At 35.1% G+C, this 21,143-nt stretch overlaps 1 protein-coding gene and 1 long non-coding RNA gene across 7 annotated transcripts; one reads left to right on the top strand and one right to left on the bottom strand.

Moving 5' to 3' along the window:
- Positions 1-776: 776 nt before the first annotated feature.
- LOC109183176 lies at positions 777-17,349 on the top strand. 6 transcript variants are annotated; one of them, XR_002054505.1, is made up of 5 exons: positions 8,123-8,203; positions 8,714-8,876; positions 9,610-9,782; positions 10,321-10,372; positions 10,555-11,731. XR_002054505.1 is itself a non-coding variant. In XM_019333374.1 (4 exons), exon 3 carries the CDS (start codon positions 15,041-15,043, stop codon positions 16,319-16,321), a length of 1,281 nt encoding a protein of 426 aa, XP_019188919.1. In that variant the 5' UTR covers positions 777-787; positions 11,721-11,726; positions 14,899-15,040; the 3' UTR covers positions 16,322-16,785; positions 17,099-17,329. The 6 variants fall into 6 exon arrangements, 5 of the variants coding, with proteins under 5 accessions (XP_019188919.1, XP_019188917.1, XP_019188916.1 ...); XM_019333374.1 differs by lacking the exons at positions 8,123-8,203; positions 8,714-8,876; positions 9,610-9,782; positions 10,321-10,372 and adding exons at positions 777-787; positions 14,899-16,785; positions 17,099-17,329 and having other exon boundaries at positions 11,721-11,726; XM_019333372.1 differs by lacking the exons at positions 8,123-8,203; positions 9,610-9,782; positions 10,321-10,372; positions 10,555-11,731 and adding exons at positions 3,040-3,148; positions 14,899-16,785; positions 17,099-17,307.
- LOC109183178 lies at positions 2,995-3,205 on the bottom strand. Its single transcript, XR_002054506.1, has 2 exons — positions 3,112-3,205; positions 2,995-3,045 (listed from the first exon to the last, which is right to left on the bottom strand). It is a non-coding gene; the product is annotated as an uncharacterized LOC109183178 (long non-coding RNA).
- Positions 17,350-21,143: the final 3,794 nt, after the last annotated feature.

Raw genomic sequence — 21,143 nt, 5'->3', positions numbered from 1 at the left:
GTCTTCTCCGTTTGCATGCCTGGTGGTATGTTGTACGCTTGGACCCAGAAGTCTGCAGTAGACATTTGGATGGTATGAGGAGGAACATTAGCATCAATCTGTTTGAGGAGAAGAAGGTTCTATTCGTATGACCATGGGCCGTCCTCTAACACCTTTTTGATATCAAGCTCGTGGACAAAATAAAAGAGGAACAGATTAGTTGAAACCTCCCTTGCCAACATTCCTCTCTTTGGTCTCCAAATGGTAGCCATGGTGTCCTTCAAGAAGTTGAATCGTGAAGGTTTTTCAGACAAAAGTTTACCGACCAGGATAAAGGGGGTATCAAACTCCGACTCGGAAGCAGTTCCATCTTCGATAGTGAACTCAAACTCCTCGTCATCCTGTAAGGAGAGAGACGAGTATTCGTCTGCCAGATCCATTGGCTGTTTGCTACTGGAGGCCATGACTAAGGAAAAAAACGAAGGGAAAGATGGTAGAAAATGATATGGGATAGAGACTGGGTTACTGGAAGAAGAACACAGTCTTTAAGGAAACAAGTTGGTGGCTCTTTAATTGCATTGCAGTGTTGTCACATGACCAAATGTCCAAGTTATTGATGTTGTGTTGGGGTTTGTGGACGGCCAGGAATGACGTGGTTTGGAATGCTCAACCTTGGGACCTGGAGTTGATGTTGCGGCACAGTGTGTAGATGGCGGACAACAGACTAGGGGGACATTGGGGCGGCGGGAGAGGCCGAGAAGGGGAAGGCTCAAGTTGAATACGGATGCTTCAGTTGATAAGCAGCATGGTAGGGCGGGGTTCGGATGGGTGTTAAGAGATGATGATGGTAGATTTCTGGCTGCCAAGAATGGAAGGATGATGGGATTTTTCGAGCCTAGAGAGACCGAGGCCATGTGTATGCGAGACGCACTGAGTTGGCTGAAGGACATAGGTATGGGTAATGTGGAGGCCGAAACAAATTCACAACTACTTTGTAATGCTATTCATAGTGAATCTTTTTTCTCTTCGTTTGGATTTTTGGTAGGAGATATTAAAGAATTGGCATCTTCCATTAATGATGTCGAATTCCGGTTTGTAAAACGATCTGCGAATCAGGTAGCCCATACTCTAGCCAGGGCGGCTGTTTCTATGCCAGATTGTGGGGAGTGGTTTGATGTGCCACCGTTTTTTCTTGTAACTTATCTTGGAGATGATATAATGAATTAAGTTGTTTGTACCAAAAAAAAAAAATCAATACAAAAAATGCATTGTTAATTTGTTATTGTAGAACTAATAAATATATTGAATCAACCTTGGCTCCCGGATCCTCTAAACCCATCTATTTCATCTGACCTTGGTAATTTGCAGGGCATTGAGAAGGTAGCTGATATCATTAATAACGCCAGTGGAAACTGGACTTATCATTGGATTATCTCATCCAAACTTTATTGACTCTTTGTTTCATAAAAAAAAAAAAAAAAAAAAAAAAAAAAAAAAAAAAAAAAAAAAGAAGAGAAAATTGTAAGTTTGGTCTCTGAGTTATAATTGTAGTGACGACTCAGTCCATATATTATTACCGTATCTATTTTTAGTTCCTCAGTTATTAGAGAAGTGACGAGTTTGGTCGTTGACACTAGTGGTGTGTTGACAAAGTTAATTCCAGGGGTAAAGAAGTAAATTTCTAATAGAACTTGTAAACTTAGCCAAAATACTTTCTCCCAAATCGACAAAAGCTCTAAGTTGCTTATGTTATAGGCGAAAAACCATACTCCTATTTTTCTAAAAAATCAAATTTCAATATTTCAATTCTATTTATAAAAAAAACAACTTAAATTACAATTTTTTGACAAATATAAAAATTTACACCATAACATGGACAAACTTGGTATCTTTTCTCCTCGATTAGCATATAACTCCATGACATTTTGATGGGTAATAAATCATCTCATCTACATAAAAAATTATCCCCAAATTGAGGAAAAGATAAAGTATCACAACTAAGAGATGACATCCTATAATTAATGACTAAATTAATTCATCAATACGGGGGGAATATTAATTATTTATATAAAACAGAGAAACAACTTACCTGTGAATTTTGCTGCTTGGAAGTGGACGTATTTGAAATTTCAGAACTTAAAGAAGAAAAAGACCTTTGATTGTAGGTATAAGAAAAAAAGAATGAATGTTGGGCATTGAGTTTCAACATAAGAAGGGATTATAATTTGAAATTCTTATTTTATCCTTCTATTATTAAATTGTTAGAAGAGATTATAATTTGAAATTCTTATTTAAACTCTCTATTATTAAAATTATTATTTTACCCTTGGAACAAACTCGAACTTGAGTTACAGATTAAAAATACAATTTTCCCAAAAAATAACAAAACTTTGAAATGAAAATAAGACTAACAAAAGTGAGTAGAATAGACAAAACTAGCTGTAATCAAAGAATGGCTAAACAGAAGTACAATGAAAATATGAAACAACTTAAATGTTAGTTTAACTAGCCGGAACTAAACCAGAAACAGCAAAAGTTGGACTGAAATTTGTTGGGTCCTTTGTTACAAAAGGACCCAACAAATATTCCCAAAAAATAACAAAACTGAAATGAAAATAAGACTAACAAAAGTGAGTAGAATAGACAAAACTAGCTGTAATCAAAGAATGGCTAAACAGAAGTACAATGAAAATATGAAACAACTCAAATGTTAGTTTAACTAGCCGGAACTAAACCAGAAACAGCAAAAGTTGGACTGAAATTTGTTGGGTCCTTTGTCACAAGGAACCCTCCAAAAAATGGCGTATGCCACTATTTGCGACGAACACACGGTATTCTTTAGTAAAAGGCGAAAGAATAGTTCGCTATGTGTTCATCGCGTGGCTGCGTGGTTTCCAAAGGCTTAGAATTGCTTAATATATAGAAGCCCAAGGCTGAGGTTTCTTTATGATTCTCCGATGTGGGACGGGTTACCCCCACATTTCTATTTTTACTATTCAAGGTGATGATACTTCGTCTTCTTGGTACGCTACGCGGGACCCAAATCCCATCTCCAAATCGCTTAACCTTGCTCGTTGCCGGGCCAGGGACCAGAGACCAGTTCTCCGTCTCCTGCCTCGCCGGCTGCCCTACTCCAAGCGACGAACGGACTCCTCTCCTGTCGACGAAGGTACTCCTCCGGTCTCCTCTCCTTGATTTCTCAGTTAAAATTTTCTTCGAGTCTGGAAATTTTTTTATTGCTGGTTGAACCTTGATTTTTCTGTCCTCGAGTTTGGAAATTTTCTGCCTTGAACTTGTTTGTTTTTGGTTTTTGATTCTTGATTTCTGATTGCTTGAGTGTCGAGGAAGACTGGAAATTTTCCAGTCTTTGATTAGACCGTGCCTAGGCTGTAATTTCTGGCATTGAGGGCTGGAAATTCCAAGCCTTGTTGTTCCATACAAGCTCATTACGGAATTTCCATACAGACCAACAAATAGCAATGCAATGCTTCACTACCAAACTATCAGAACCCGCAAGCCACTTTGAGAACCATGAAATGAAGCTATCATCATTGGCTGGGGGAGAACAAAACACTTCGTTCCAAAGTAGCCTGACATGAATACACTCAAAAAGCAAGTGAAGCAACGATTCTGGGTGTTGTCTGCAAAGATGACATTTTGTTTCCACATCTACTCGTCTCGACGCTAAAGCCTCCATTGTTGGCAAAACACCATGCACACACCTCCACAAGAAATTCAAACCCTTTGTTCAAAAGGGTGAGTATATTTGCGATTACAAATTACAATAATTAAACACCAATTTCACAAAGAGTTAATTACAGCAATGGTCCCCCGAGTATGTTGATTTTCAATATTTAGTCCCGTCTTTTAATTTGGACAATTTAATCATCCGACTATTAAATTTTTTCCAATTGAGGTCCTTCCGTTAAGTATTGGTTGGGTGGGTGTCAATTCGAGGGATAAAGTCGTCTTTTCCTTACTCAACCAATATTTCATATTTTCATATTTTTTCATCGCGATTTCTATTGTGGTTCTCACACCACAACTTACCTACGCACGCCGTTCAACCACACCGCCGGGGAGGATCCAGCCACCACTACCCGCCGAAGGTCCAGTCGCCATTGCCGAACACCACGCACCGCTACTGCCTCGCCATCAGCTCTGTCGCCGGAAAGCAGGGGAACCGTCGTCGAGGAGGGCCAACACATGGGTGCCGGAGCCTGGGGACGAAGCATACGGCGTCCCGTCATTTTCCTCTCCGCTCTCGTGTGGAATTTCGGCGTGCTCGTCAATAACTGACTGCCGGCACTCCCACGATTATATCCGACTGGGGGACGATCGCCACCGGCGACGAGTGCCAGTTCGCGATGGCGCAAAGAACCCCGAGATATTCCCCAATTCTTGCGGCTCCAACACCCCGGTCACGCCGGCGAACAGTGTCGGCATGGTGAGCTCCTACTTCAGAAGCATCGACAACTTCCCTAACTACATGGCCGAGTGTGAGTGGGGGGAGAATGAGAATCTCATGCTCACAAGCTCAAGAAGTGATGAACTTCAAGAATGCAGCGATGGGTAGGCTGGATAGATCTGTAGAGTTTAGTGAAGAATTGAAGAAGATGCTGTTATGAGAAAGACAAAATAAAGCCTAGGGAAAGAAGATGATTATATGTTGTATTTTTTTTTTCAGTAATTATTTTGCTGGAAATGATTTTCGAATACAGTTTCAGAGCACAACAAAGGTAGAAGAAACTAGAGTCGAAACTGAAGTACTCAAGCCAAGCCAAGCATTTCTAATGATTTAAGCAAAAACAAGCCATTTCCATCTACCTTGTTCAACACCAGCTTAAGCTTTTGCATATCCAAGTTCAGAGAGCTTCAAATAAGCCTCTGCATAGTCAGCAAAGAAGGCATCTTAATCTGCAACATATTTTTCAACCAGTCAGACAATAGGGAATTGCTCCTTGAATGACTCCAACAACCTAACTGCAATGTCAAGACCATTATTGGCACCATGAGCTTGCTCAGCCTTGAGCCTCATGGTTCCGATCGAATGGACCTCCAGTCTTGATCGAGACATCAAAAGTTCCAGCAGAGTGCCATGCAAGACGAAGCATAAGAGGAGCACAGTTCTTGTCGGCAATGAATCCTCTAAGCTTTCTCCTCAATTTTTCAATAGCCTTCTGGTACTCCTCACTAACAGTGGGATAGCACTTCCCCACTGCAACTATTATTTGGTAAGCAGAGAGAAAGGCGACAACGGCACGAGCAGACCACAAGCAGAGAGTGAGGAATTATTATATGTTGTATTTTTTCACGTATACAGGGGTAATGAAGATGAAATATACGCTGAGTAATGAAAATGCCGATTTTAGCCCTCAAATAGACGCCCACTTAACCAGCACTTAACGGAAGGACCTCAATTGGAAAAAATTTAACAGTCGGATGGTTAAATTGTCCAAATTAAAAGACGAGGACTAAATGTGGAAAATCAGCATACTCGAGGGACCATTGCTGGAATTAACTCTTTCACAAATTTTCTGCAATTAACGCATTCTATACTTGCCGAGTTGTTGTTAACAATTTCTATACATGTAAACAAAGAAAGCACAAAACATGGTAATTAACTAATTACACACACATAAAGGGGGGATTTTAGGTCATTTGACCTAGTGTGACTGTTTGACCCACCAATAAGCTGTTTTGAAGTGTTTGGTAAATAGCTGATTGACCTTGACTGATTGGGCCAATCAACCAAAAATTGAAAAGCTAATGGATGTAGCTTTTTTGATCAGCTGGTTGGAATCAATAGTATATTGACTATTTTATCATTTGGAATCAATGAGATTTGCTTTTAAATAGGTGGTGGGTGCCAAACAACTTGTGCACCGATGGCATGCAGTGACTTCTCTCTTTGTGCTTCATTAGGGTGAGAAAAGTATGTTTGAACAGATACTACAATGTAATAGAGTCTGTAGCATAATAATAATAATAATAATAATAATAATAATAATAATAATAATAATAATAATAATAATAATAAAATGGGTTGTGACTTTATACATTTGACAACAACAACAATAATAATAATAATAATAATAATAATAATAATAATAATAATAATAATAATAATAATAATAATAATAAAATAATAATAATAATAATAATAATAATAATAATAATAATAATAATAATAATAATAATAATAATAATAATAATAATAATAATAATAATAATAATAATAATAATAATAAGGGTCAAATAGGTCATCCAACTACACACCAAAATATAATAGGTAAACAAGTCATTTTTGGTGAAATTGCATGAATTTGTGTAGTTCAGGGACCTAATTGTAGCTTTTTTGAGTTGGGTGGCCTAATTGCATGTTGGTGTAATTTGACCCTTATTCCTAATAATAATAATAAAGTTTTGATGAGATAATCCAATTTATTATTATTATTATTATTATTATTATTATTATTATTATTATTATTATTATTATTATTATTATTATTATTATAGTAAATCATTTTAAATTGTTAAAATTGAAAATAATTAATAAAAATTGTTTTAGAATATAATTTAATATAAAAGTTAAATAAATAAAAATAATTAACTTATGTCCTTAAAAAAGTATAGATGATGCTCAAATTTTATAATTATTTATCAATAAAAATTTATCATCTTGTTATATTTAAAGGTTAAAATAACACAATATACTCATACCCTTAAGGGTGCGTTTGGTTCATGGAATCTTTGATTACCCCAGGTAATAGGATTACCTGGGGGTAAGTAATGTGAGATTTTGGGAATGTAAGATTACCTGATGTGTTTGGTTAAAGTTGCAGGAATGTAACATTAACTTGTTTGGTTGAAGGGTATATTACAACAATTACTTAAATGCCCTCATATAAATTGAAAGGTGTAAATTGCAAGTCTTTTTTTTTTTTCATAATTCAAAATTTAACAAGATAATAATAATAATAATTATTATTATTATTATTATTATTTTTGACAGTATAATTATTATTATTATTATTATTATTATTATTATAATTATTCTTATTATTATTATTATTATTATTATTATTATTATTATTATTATTATTTTACATTCAATCACCTACTAATAAACAATTAATTTATCAAATAATTTTTTTTTTTAACTAGCTAATACAATTAACTGGTCAAACCAACTAACACAATTAGCCATCAACTACTAGTTAAATCAATCAGCTATCAATCGTTCGTCAAACACTCCCAAATTGTTAACTATAAATACAAAATATGTTAACGCAGACATATAAGATGTTGGTTAACATGTTTCATACCCTTTACTTTTCTACTCGTTAAACATAGGTATATAATGTGTCAAATTTTGAACCAATATTATTAAACACAACACCAAAGAATAAAAATCAATACAAAGAATGCATTGTTAATTTATTATTGTAGAACTAAAAAATATATTGAATCAACCTTGGCTCCCGGATCCTCTAAAGTCTAAACCCATCTATTTCATCTGACTTTGGTAATTTGCAAGGCATTGAGAAGGTAGCTGATATCGAGACTGGACTTATATTGGATTATCTCATCCAAACTTTATTGACTCTTTGATTAATTAAATTTGTTTCATAAAAAAATAAATAAAACTGAAATGAAATTAAGACTAACAAAAGAGAGTATAATAGTATAGCCAAAACTGAAATCAAAGAATGGCTCAACAGAAGTACAATGAAAATAGGAAACAACTAAAATGTTGGTTTAACTAGCCGGAGCTGGAGCAGAAACACCAAAAGTTGGACTGACATTGGTTGGGTCCTTGGTTACAAGGAACCCTCCAAAAAAATGGCGTATGCCACTATTTGCGACAAACACACGGTATTCTTTAGTAAAAGGCGAAAGAATAGTTCGCTATGTGTTCATCGCGTGGCTGCGTGGTTTACAAAGGCTTAGAATTATCAAATATATAGAAGCCCAAAGCTGAGAGTTCTTTATGATTCTTCGATGTGGGATGGGTTACCCCCACATTTCTATTTTACTATTCAAGGTGACAAGGTGATGATGAGTTCGTCTTTTTGGTACACCACGCCGGACCCAAATCCCATCTCCAAATCGCTTAACCTTGCTCGTCGCCGGACCAGAGACCAGTCCTCCATCTCCTGCCTCGCCGGCTGCCGGCTGCCCTGCTCCAAGCGACGAGCAGACTCCTCTCCTGTCGACGAAGGTACTCCTCCGGTCTCTTCTCCTTGATTCTCGGTTGAAATTTTCTTCGAGTGTGGAAATTTTTTTATTGCTGGTTTAACCTTGATTTTTCTGTCTTCGAGTCTGGAAATTTTCTGCCTTGGAACTTGATTTTTGGTTTTTGATTCTTCATTTCTGATTGCTTGAGTGTCGAGGAATACTGGAAATTTTTCAGTCTTTGATTAGGTCGTGTCTAGGCAGTAATTTTTGGCACTGGGGGCTGGAAAATCGAAGATGGAAGTTCCAGGCAGTTCTTTTGGGTGAGGGAATTTGTATTTGTACTTACTAGGTTTCAGTGTTAGGCTTCAGGGTGCAGAGAGAAGTAATCGGCAAAGTGTGTGATTAGAGGTATAGATTAATAATAGCATTGTAATTGTAATGTAATGATGCTTAAAATGGAGCTATACACTAAAACACAAGATTATCTATTGTACTTTGAAGATACTATTTCTCAAGGTGAAAGTATAATTCTCCTCGGCATTTTGGCTTTCAGAGAACTCCTTTGGTTATGGGAGCAGCAGTTGGAACTGTTACACTGGGAGCAAGGTTCCTAATAAGAGCATGGCAAGCATTCAAAGTAGCCCTCGGAGGTTTTATCCTGGTGGATTTGAACGGGTAATGACAAGGCAAGAAGCAGCATTGATTCTTGGAGTCAGGTGAATGTTCTTAATCATGATGTGTTCCAATTATGCTTGAGTGTGGTAGTATTAACAAAAGCAATCTCAAACACAGGAGCCAGCTCTTTCCTCTCTCTTCCCTATGTTATTTTACCACTTTCTTCCCACGTAAAGTCCCCATTTTTTCTGAGAATAAAGACCTAAACAATATGGCATGCATTCTGCCCTACTTATGCAATCAGTTTGTTCATTCTCTTTTTAAACCTGGATATCCCCTAATACATTGGATTGCTAGCAAGTTTGAAAATGCAGTAATTTAACTATGGCTAGAATACTAGATGCTGTGCCATTTGGGCTGTTTCCTTTTCTTTCTTTTGCTAAAGCCTTACATCAATCAGTACTCAACTCCCCTAAAGTCTTTTTCTTTCTTTTTAGCTCTTTCAAGTTTCATCATGTTTATGTTATCTTCTTGTGAATTAATCATTAAATGTTGGGAATTGGGGTTCCCAAAGTCCCAAACCAAAACTGAACTTTTTCAAACCAAACCGAATACCGAAGCACAGTAATGTATCTAATCCAAGTTGGTTGTGGGTAGAGGAATTCAAGTTCTTGAGAATGGCGAAATCACAGTAATGTATCTAATCCAGTGTTGGCAAGGATGGAATTGTGCGTGTTTGGAGGGTGATTGAATTTGAATTCCCAAATAAACTAAACAATCAGGATTTTGATCTTTCATGTTTATATTTCTCACTAAATCTCTTCTCGTGATTAGCTTCCCTTAACCTTCATGAAGAGAAGATACGTCAGATGAAAAGAATGAGAAAGTCATCAGAATCAGCTTGTGTCATCCTCCCGCCAAAGTCCTTCTAGATTCCAGAGAAACCCGTACACGAGTTCTATGGACACAAGGGTGAAGTCCCAGATCTTTCTTGGTCAAAAAATGAGGTTAGTATTCTGTATACATTCTGATCAGGAAAAAGTTCTTTTTTTCTACTAGATTTTAACTTCATCTCTTATTTGCCTTACTTAATTCTTTAAATCCGCATTATATTCTCCAGTATCTATCATCCTCTGTTGATAATACAACTCGCGTGTGGCAAGTAGGACATGGTCAATGTTTTGGCGTTTATTCACATAATAATTATGGCGAGTCTATTTCTATTCTATTTTTGTGAGGTTTCTCTCTATAGGATTTTCTGTATACATATGTAGTACATTTGTTAGCGGTTCAGAAGATGGAAAAGTACGTCTTTGGGACGTGTACCGCCATCGAGTTATTGATTGGACTGATGTAAAAGAAATAGTTATTGATGTGTTATTCCCCTGATGAAAAGGTTTGATTAAGGCATATTCTTTATTTTGAAATAAGAGCCTGTTTGTATCAAAAAGCATGCCATATGTTTTTTTTTTTTTCTCGAAAGTTGGAAAAAAGCATTGGCCCTGATAATTTTAGTAAATTTATGTTACCTTTTAATCAACGCAGGATGGTGTTGTGGGCTTCATGGATGGCAGTTGCCGTTTTTATGATGTAGTAGGTATGTATAATGTCGTAATTGTTTCTTCTACTTGAACCTATCCTTCCCGGCATGCTTTATCGTGCTACTACTACCTTTACATATTAGATTAGTAGTCTCTATTGAAGTTTTCTGAGACTGCTCATATAATTTATGCTTGTACTCTACATGATGCCTTTATTTCTTTCATTTCTTTGATTTAGGTAATTGCTTGCAAACGGGCTCTCGAGTATGCCTACAAGGGAAGAAAAAGCTTTCTCACAACAGAATAGTTGGATTTCAGGTAATCTGAAAGTTTCTAAAAAAGTTATAGTAATTGTGGACTCTTTGAACGCATGTGTATAAACTTCTATTTGATAGATAAATCACAATCTTAAGCGAATAAATATATGTATTCTAAAGCATATGCTTTCAAATTCCATTCCTCATATATGATTCATTTTGCAATTGAGTTAGCCTTTGACTGAAAGTTTTGAGCCTCCTGCTGGTTTTGTTGGGTAAATAGGTGGAAGAGCTTCTTTGTAAGGCATGATCAAACAACTTCAAATGCATGCATGTAGTCCTCTGCAGAATCTAAAAACTTAGGAGCTTCCTAATAACGATTTTGGTTCATTTATGCTTAACTTATTTTTGGTCTTTTTGTTATAAGTATTATATATTTATGTGCACAGCAAAAGTTATCTATTGTCTTATAATATTAGTGTGTAGAGATTGAAACATGAGGTGAAAGTATATTGGCATTTAGATGGCAACTTTAGTATAATACTTTGGACTTGGACAACAGAAACACATGTTAGAGTTTGTGTTGTTATTTCTATATATTCTAAACTCCTAAAAACTTTCGAGTTCGAAGACTTTGCAAACCACAATGCTTTTGATCTGCTGGCAAAGTATAATACTACACATCTTGTGTTTAATGATGATACACAAGTAATATTTCCCTGTATGATTCAAGAGCTTTCTTATTCTACTGGCATTGATGTTGCATTGTGTTCAATGATATAAGAGCTTTCTTGTTGAAACATTTCCCTCAGTTCTAAATGTTACATAATTATATATTTATATCACAGGGAACATTTGTGCCATTCTGTGTTCACAGGGAACCCCAATCTGTAAACCTTTGTGCCATTCTGTGTTCACATATTTTGTTGGTGGAGTACCCGTGTAGTTGAAAGGAATTCGAGGCTTCCCAAGAAAATCATCTGTGAAAACACCAATTATAGTAATAATGAGCTTGAAGGAGAGTTGTAGTAGGCATGACTGAGCTGTAGTAAATTTACATTAGGGTCAAGTATGAATTTTTTTTTTAATTTTTTTTTTTAATGTAAAAGTACTTTTTAGTTATGGATGCAATTCAAATAATATGTAGACTTTTGTACTTGAATATTGTTTGATGTTATTATTTGATAAATATTTGTTTCAATTGATTTTCTTATAAATTGAATGTGTATACAGAGTTTGTATGTGGTTGCAATGTAAATTTGAATGTAGAGAATTATAATAAAAATTATATAATATATAATTTAATGAGGATTGTAAAAATAAAATGAAAATTTTAGTAGCAATTTGAAAATATCACAATTATTAAATAAAAAATAATTTAACAATTAAAAATATATTTTAGCGGCAGTTTTATAACCGTCGCTAATATTGATGGTAAAAATTAAATAAAATAGGTGCCGGTGGTTATGTAAGTGTGGCTAACTCCTACATAAAAATTATTAATTTTTCGCGACGGTTGTGAACCGCTGGGAAATGATTGACCGACTAATTTCCGCGGTTGTAAAAAATCGCCGCTAAAATCTTCGCGACACACTATTTAGTCACGGTTGAATAACCGCCGGGAAACACCATTGCGGTGGTTTGGAACCGCAGCTAAATGATGTATTTGGTGTAGCGATATTGTCTTTAATATTTACGCTTTTCCATCAATTCAGCAGGTAACTGTTAATTGTGCCCCTTTTCCACCAACTCCTCTCTTTCTCCTAGATAATGAACTAATGCTCTTCGTCTTAAAATCATCTCATTTCCGTACTCAGTAGTGAATGTGTAATTGTAACAATTTGTCCGTCTTGATCGGTATGTGATTTTAAATTTTTAATATCTCATTTTCATAACAACTCATGGGCTATTTGTCCACTCTTCCTAGCCGTATAATAAAATGCCTTTTAGAAAATCTAATAAAATAACCAGACTTATTCTGTAGTGAGCAGTGCTTCAGTTTGTTGGCTGAAGACTTTGCTTCAATAACTGATGCATATAATAAGTTTCCGTTCTAGTAAGTTGCTAATTAAGTCTAATGGAAAATATGGTTTAGCTCCCATGTTAGAATTGAATAGCCAAATCAATAACAACAAATTAATTTTTGTTGTGCTGTTAACTGCTGTGAAGGATTGAATCTTTGCTCTTAATGTTGTTAATTGCTGTTAATTATCAAACCTAATTAAGTAGTTTACACTATGGTTGATTTTACCAGCAGCCCAGAATATTGCATTTAAAAGAATTGACTAAAAAAAGTGTTGTTGTTTCTAGTCATAACGATGCCGTTTTCGGCGGTATATATATTGGAGTAAATACCCAAAATGGTCCCTCGACTATAGTTAAATTCACAAATTGGTCCTTGACTTTCAATTTCAACCAATTAAGTCCTTAACTTTGCAATTTTAACACGATTTAATCCTCCGTCTATTTGACCGTTTGTTGACTGTGATCTTTGAAGACATATATGTAATTTCAAGATTCTGCATCATCGCCCGCGGCTGCGCCGTCATCGACGATCTCCAAATGAACCTGCAGCTCTCGTCGGAGCACATGGAGGCCTTCAGGATGATGTTGCACCGTTTCGGAAACACGTCATCTTTTTCGCTCTGGTACGAACTCAACTACATTGAATCCAAAGGGAGGATGAAGAAAGACGACCGGATTTGGTAGATTGCTTTTGGCAATGGATTCAAATGTAACAGTGCGGTCTGAAAATGCAACCGGAACCTTAAAAAATCGACGATGGATCATGAAATTACATATATATCCTCAAAAATTACGGTCAATAAACGGAGGATCAAATCGTGTTAAAATTGCAAAGTTAAGGACTTAATTGGTTGAAATTGAAAGTCGAAAACCAATTTGTAAATTTAACTATAATCGATGGACCATTTTGGGTATTTACTCTTTTTTAAAATAAAATTCCTTTCTTGTTTCTTCTGGAGGACCAGCAGAGCAGACACTCTACTCCTCTTTCGCCTACTGCCTCCACGCCCCAGCCACCACTCCATCACTCCATTAGAACTCTTCATCGAATATTTGGAGATTCGCGGCCCATTACTCCACACGCGCCTCCACCGACCACCGTTGTCCGGCTACTCTCCTCCATGGCTCCGTCCGTTCACGGTTCACCATTCGTCCATTCGTCCACCATTATAGATTTATAGCCTCCGGTAGTCAGGTTCGAACCAATCTTCATTATTCTTCAACTTGATTCTTTTAATTAGTTTGCCACTTTGCCCTAATGGCTAATTCCATAAAAATGATGATTGATAAATCCCTAATTCCCTAAATTTTCAATTAGTTTGCCCTACTAATGTCTCCGTCCGTTCACCGTGAATGTGATGATCGAGGGTGCCATATGGTTGGCTATTTTTCTAAGGTAAATCACTCATTCCCAAGATTTCTCTCTTCTGTTGCATTGCATCTTGTGACTGTTGAAATTTGTGTCCTTTGAAGGTCATGTTAAGCTAATCCTAGGTTTGCTGCTTGTGAGTTGATTAAAAAGGGAAATCTTTTATTGTGAATTGAAACTAGTTATAATTACTTTATGCAAATATGATCTGTGTTTCCTTGTGGCACATTGATCATATAATTTTCTGTGGAGACAAGTTGGAGTAGAAGGTGCTCAAAGTATGCAGAATAGCATCACAAAATAGTGAGATTGTGCCACATATGGAACTTTGGAAATTTGAGTCCTATTCTGAGTGCAAGTCTAGTATTGGTGAGCAAGAGCAGTCCCTGGGTGAACAAACCACATTCATGGGCTTTATGTGTCTGTGGTTCTGAGTCTTCTAACTGGGCATCCCAATTTCATATTCTATTCTATCCTTTAGTAAAAACGATAATCATCCATGCTTTTACACTTGCACACTGCAATACCTTATGTGAAACATTCTCATACATTGTAACTGATTATAACATTAACCTATCAAGAGGTGGAGTGCATTATGTAAGACTGTAACTCTGTGTTAGTGTATTCTGTAACACCTGTTTGATATCCGTATGTATTATAACCAATTATTCATAACAATAGGGATTAGCAGAATAGCAGATGACAATTTTCTGAAAAATTGTAAGCTTTGCTGTTGAGGGTATGATATTTTGTGGTGCTATCTGCAGCACCACTTTTGCTTATTGAATCTTGATTATGTAAAGAACAGTATGATTTGTGTACTTCTTCAATCAAAACCTTAAGCAAATTGATTGAAAAAGTAACTCTGTGTGGAAAGAAAAAATAACTGGTGGAAAGAAAATATCTAATTTGCTTTATTTTTTCTCCCCAGCTCAACATTCCGCCACTGATAATGTGGATTGTAAAACGAAGAGCCCAGTTTCTGGAATTTGTTAACAGTGTAGTACTGCAGTGGTTTGGTTGCTCAAAGTGGATTTTCTTGCAATGTTGTTAGTTTGAAGTTTAGTTCCATAATGGCCTTGAGAGGTGTGAAAAACTTCCTTTGCGGATCACGGGTTCTGACTGTCAAGCAGAATGGTGTGATGAGATTGAGTTTGGTTTGGTACCACTGCTCAGAGGAATCAGAAAGGGAGTCTTTGCCTTCTGAATGGTATGAAAAAGCCTTCTTAAAGCTAACCAAGTTATCTAGCTTTTTGAAGACTGTGGACTTGATTAATGGAAGGCCTGTTAATGTTATTGATGAATCTAGGGTTCATGATGACATTTTGCTAGAAAACTTACATCTTTTCAAGTCCCTAGCTAGAGACTTCATTGGGTGTCCTTCAGTTCAAGAAACAATGAAGAAGAACATGATAGTTGCTTTAGGGAGCAATGCAGAATGCAAAGAGCCTCTTTGTTTTAGTAAAGCTAGTGAGAGAGAATCAATCAGGGTGGATTCACTCACAAAGGTGGCTAGTTTCTTGGACATTTCAGCTCAACAGAGGAAGGTAGTCAGGGCAGCAATATGCCCTCAGGTCACTCGACACCAGATATTGACTGGTGCACTTGAAGAGATACTAGATGGATTGAAATCTGAGATAGAGTATTTCGATTCTAGGTGCCCAAGTAACCAAGTTAAAATGGCAAAGCAGATTGTTGTGAGTTGTCTTAAGGTTTTAGATATTGCCACTTCTTACAACCCAGAGTCCACTTCATGGATGCGAGTTGCACCCGTAAAAGATGCAGATTCACCTACTACTTCACATAAATGGGAAGATATTCTGGAGAGGTTCATTGATCTTGTTGACTGCTTGAGTGAAGAAACAAAATTAGCTCTAGATGTTAAGAAGGCAGAGGTCATGAAAGAGGCGCTTTATCAGATAAGGGATGTTAGGATAGATAAAAACATTGGATACAGGGAGACTCGCCATCAGGAAAGCTTAGTACAAAAGATATTATCTAAGACACTGGGTCACTCATCTCGGTGCTTATTTACACTTCTCACGTATTATCTTTATGGCAACATGCAAGATATTGAAGTAGAAGTTCGTGGGGGGCTTTATGAAATTGGTCAAGGGAATAAGTTCCGCTTGTGCATGGGGAAGATCTTGACATCAGATGAGGAGAAGATGTTGTGGAGTGGAGTGAAGCAGCTGGACAAGGCTTTGGGGCTCTTCAAGTTTATTTGGGAAGCAGCCGGAATGAAAGGAGATCTTGAATTGCAAGGCCATTTGTGGTGCATTGGCACTGATAGCAGATCACTCGCATATAGAGGGAATACATTCTTATTGCACGGGATTGATCATTTCCGTTAATTGTGCCTTAACTCGAGCCAACGTCCTGTCATCCTTCATGTGAGCTAAAACAAATCTAGTGAGTAACTTTCTTTTACTCACACACCGATTATTAGCTTTTTCTCCCTTTATCCAAAATAGGAATAATGTTATATGCATGTCAGAATAGGTGTATGTGTCCTGTGATTCAGAATTTTAGTTACTCTAGCTATTAGAGTTTGCGTATTATTCATTGTTAGCCATGATCAAATACATTCATCAATACTATATCCTTTCATGGCATCAATAGCAAGTATAATCTTATTTAGATGAACTGCACTTTGCTTTGCGGGCATGTGGCAATAGCAATGTGTTGTTGGCAGTGCATAGCTCTTTAGTTATTGTATTAGTTATTGGATGACGAGGGAAACCTGTAGCCACTGTCCGAGGGTGTGCACGGGGTAAATCTAGCCTGGTGACCCTAACCGGCGAAGGACTACAAGGAGGTAAACCAGCGCAGATTGTCCATAGCTGATCGGCTCAAACCAAGAGGGTTGGGATTCAAACTCGTGACCCTGTGGTTACAAGTTTGTATCCTTAACCATCTTGGCTGGGTTACCCCGGTGGCATGCTTTTTTCATTGGCTGATTCATGGATCTATCATCATTAGGGATGTAGTTGAATTTGGGGTTCCCCTAATGTTATTACCACTAAACTAGACCATACAGTATTTTTTTTTTTTTTTTTGAGTTCGACCATACAGTATTTTATTTGTGATGTTTTGAATATGCTCTGCATCTTCATTCTTTAAAATTGCAGATTCCATAAGATACACCAGCTTTGAATGTGGGGCTACAAGTTCAATTCTCCAAATCTTGGCCTTATATGGGCAATGGCTGCACCCACCCACCCCAGTCACAATATCAAGGAACTATATTGTAAATTGTTGATACAGAAATAAATATGATAATGATGTTGTAGCTAACTGGTTGAAAGGTAATGTTTATGGAACAGATCTTGACAAATAATTGTAGATTAGAATCAAGAAAATATATATTCTAAATTTGTCAGACAGCTTAGCAGTTTCTATCTACATTTGTGAGACAGCTTAACAGTTTTCTATACTAATGAAGATGATCTACCACCTACCACCATAATTTAAGTTGAATAAATTTTATTGTATCCCAACTAAAGTATTAGGGAAAGTCGTTAAATATATCTTTCAACTTTATATTTAAAGTCAATTTAGATTTAGGAATTTTTAAAAGTTGTAATTAAGCATATCAACATGTTATTTTTGTTCATTGGATCTCAAAAATTAATAACCTGAAATAGTTGATCATTAGAGTCTTGATGATGTTTTGACTAGCTCTAGAGACAAAAATTGACGATCGGCAATCAATGAATGATTGCATGTCACCTCACTGAAAGAAAGCGTACAGGTGGTCAGGGATGAAGACAATCGTAGTCACCATAGTAGTTGATGGAGTTACTCAAAATATCACTAGATATTAATGACTCGTCATTAATTGATTTTTAAGCATTGATGTATAAAATGACATGTTAATATGTTTAATTGCGACTATTAAAAGTTAATGGGTCTAACTAAGTTTCGTATAAAGTTCATGCGCTTGTTTGATCTTTTTTTTAAGTATTATTTTAAGTTCAAATTTATGTGTTGAAAGGGTTTTTCCATCTAAAATATAACTAGTATTACTCAATCTCAAATTAATTATAGTTTGGTCAAAATGAAGACTGGCTAGTTGATATAAAGAATTAATTAATTACATTATTCTTGTAGAGTTGTAGATTAATGAAGCCGGGAGTAGATGTTTGATGGTAATGCATCATCCTCCAGTTTCTGTTAATAGTGTCAATGGCACATTATTCACAAACTAATATAAAAACCTGAATGGGCACTAATTGACACTTCATTCCATTTACTTTCATCACAAAGAGGGAAATTCTAATTGTATAATATTTTTTTTGAATTAAAACACATTTTGGTCCTTCAATTATTAAGTATTGCGTAATTTAGTTCTAGACGTTGTAAATTACTCAATTTAGTTCTCTAACTTGTAAAGTCAACTTAATTTGGTCTTTTGTTACAAAAATCATTCAATTACCGTTAATGAGAGTGGCAAAAATGTCATTCGACATTCTAAGAACTCTTCCTCATACTTTTGTCGCGTAAACACCCCCTTTCTCAGTTAACCCTTCAAAGTTCAAACCTCATGGAGTTCTGATAATCCTAGTCGAAAAAATAACTAAAAACATTGGATAGTTTAGAGACCCTAGTCTGCCCAGATTTTGCACGATGCAATTCAACTATGGAGGAATCCTATACGAATAGGAAAATTTGATCTACGTTGCATGTAATGGAGCATTCACATGGGGTTTGAAAATTTTATACGTCAATAGATTTGAGCCGCGGCTTGAGAAAGACGCTATACTGGGCGCCGACGGCGAGGTTTCGATTACTGTTCCCCTAAATACAATTGCGACAATTGGTGACGGCCTGACGGCTCCGCGCAACTTGATATATTCAAAGATTTTTGCCCCTTTAATGTAATTGGATGACTTTTGTAACGAATGATCAAATTGAGTCGATTTTATAAGTTAGATGACTAAATTGAATAATTTATAAAGTCTGAAACTAGAACTAAATTACGCAATACTTAATAGTCAAGGGACCAAAATGGGTATTAACTTTATTTTTTTAATACAAAATTACTTCTATATAGTATGCAATTTTATTTGTGACAAAAAATGCTCTCTTTCCCTCCTGATTTTTACCTCCAAATTTTCCCCTCATAATATGACTTTTATTCATTGGGTGTAAATGAAACCATTAATCCAATTTCTAAGTTAACTATTAGATGTTTGTACAAGATTTGATAAGATTTAATTGTCAACTATTTGTTAATGCAAAAACAACATATAAGAATAAAAAATATACTATTATTTTGTTTCAGTACCAATTTATATTGGTATATATGTTTGTTACATGTGCGTACACATGCACATTTTTTAAAATATGTTTGTTATTTGAGTTGAAATCTTTTAAATTATCACCAAATAAGTATGCTTGTCAACTTCTTCTTCTTCTTCTTCTTTTTTTTCAATATTATAAAACTAATTTCTGAATTTTCTTCTACATATAATTATTAATTTTTTGAACTAAACCAAAGAATTAAAAAGTTCAAGATTTTTTTTAAAAATGTTTTTCTTTATGAACACATTTACTTTTAGAAGATATGGATTTTGGGCAAGTTGAAAGGAAGTAAATACCCATCATGCCAAAATGTTTTTTTTTTTCTTTTTCTAAGATAGTATATATTCTATACTTTCTCTATCAATTGCAGTTCAAAGAGTCACTGGGGTTCAACCCTGTTACCTTCAATCAGCTCAAAGGTATATATTCTATACTTTTTCTATCAATTGCAACTCAAAGAGTCAAGACCCACCATTGAGGTTCAATCCTGTGACCTTCAATTAGGGAAGTCCAAAGAGTCAAGATCCATCATTGGGGTTTGATCCTGTAACCTTCCTTCAAGAAATGCCACAGAGATGACATCTAAACCCAAGGTGCTTGGCATGCCAAAATGCTTTAATAATTAACCAAAGCTAAATGTACATAAATGAAGAAGATAAAATCTACTTGCCTAACATAGAAAGATTGGAACAAGATTTACAGTAAAGATAAGGCTAAGATTTCTAATTCCTGTGTATACAATAATATTCTTAAGGAAAGTATTTCCAAATGGGCAATAATGCGTTTGTCTTGTCAAATACCAATATTAATATTAGTATAGACTACCAAAAAAAAAAAAAATAACAAGGGTGTATTCAATTAATACTTTTTCAAACTTTCAAAATTTTTACAATAATGATGAATTTTCAAATGACTTTTATGAAATCCTTCCAAACTTCCATAAAATTTTTTAACTTTCATAAACTTTGTACAAATCAATAAAAGTCTATATAAGAAATATTTACAAACTTTTTAAAAAGTTTTCATACTAAAAGTCTAAAAAGTCTAAATTGAGTACACCTTTACAAACATTATATTGTATAATTTCTATTAATGCATTATTTATAATTTTTTATAATTTTTTTATACTCCATCTGTCTCATTTTAACGAGAATTGACTGAAATTATTATATATTTAGAAACTACATTAAAAGTATTATTAAACACACACAAAAAAAAAACAAATTTAAAAATAAAAATTATTAAAGAAAACAAGTAAGAAAGAAAGAATTAGTTCGACCAATTAATAGTAAACATGACATGTAAAATGTGATAGATGGTGTAATATATAATACATTTTTATAAATCATAAATAAATTAATGCATTGTCAAAAAAATAAAAAATAATAAATATTATTTTCCACAGTATATTATGCATAAAGACAATATCAATCAATTTTCACTAAATGATTAATGATATATCCAATAAAAATATTTCTTGAACTAATGAAACAACTAGTGTGACCTACAAAATGTTTCATTAGTATGACAATATCTAGAGTTCTGGCTAATCATTAGTAAAAATGTTGCAACCATTTCTTCAACAGTAATGCATCTTGTATCCTTTAAAAGTGTTTTCTCTTTAATAATATGACATAATTTTAAAAAACAACATTTGGCGATATATTGTATACATGCCAAAAGTTATTAGAATTGAATCTTTAGTCAATACATTTTGTATGTAAATGTATCCACATAAAGTAATTGGTCATTGAATTAGTAGATGTTCAATTTGTTCACCATTATTATCAATATAATAAGTTTCTTCCGTACTTGTATGATAGAATCACTCCTTTAGATCATAGTGGAGTGAAGATGAAGTGATGGAGT

The sequence above is a fragment of the Ipomoea nil genome, unplaced genomic scaffold, assembly GCF_001879475.1.
Source record: "Ipomoea nil cultivar Tokyo-kokei standard unplaced genomic scaffold, Asagao_1.1 scaffold1101, whole genome shotgun sequence".
NCBI classification, from domain to species: Eukaryota; Viridiplantae; Streptophyta; class Magnoliopsida; order Solanales; family Convolvulaceae; genus Ipomoea; species Ipomoea nil.
The sequence above is the reverse complement of the archived record's forward strand: the minus strand, read 5'-3'. Positions and strand labels throughout refer to the sequence as shown.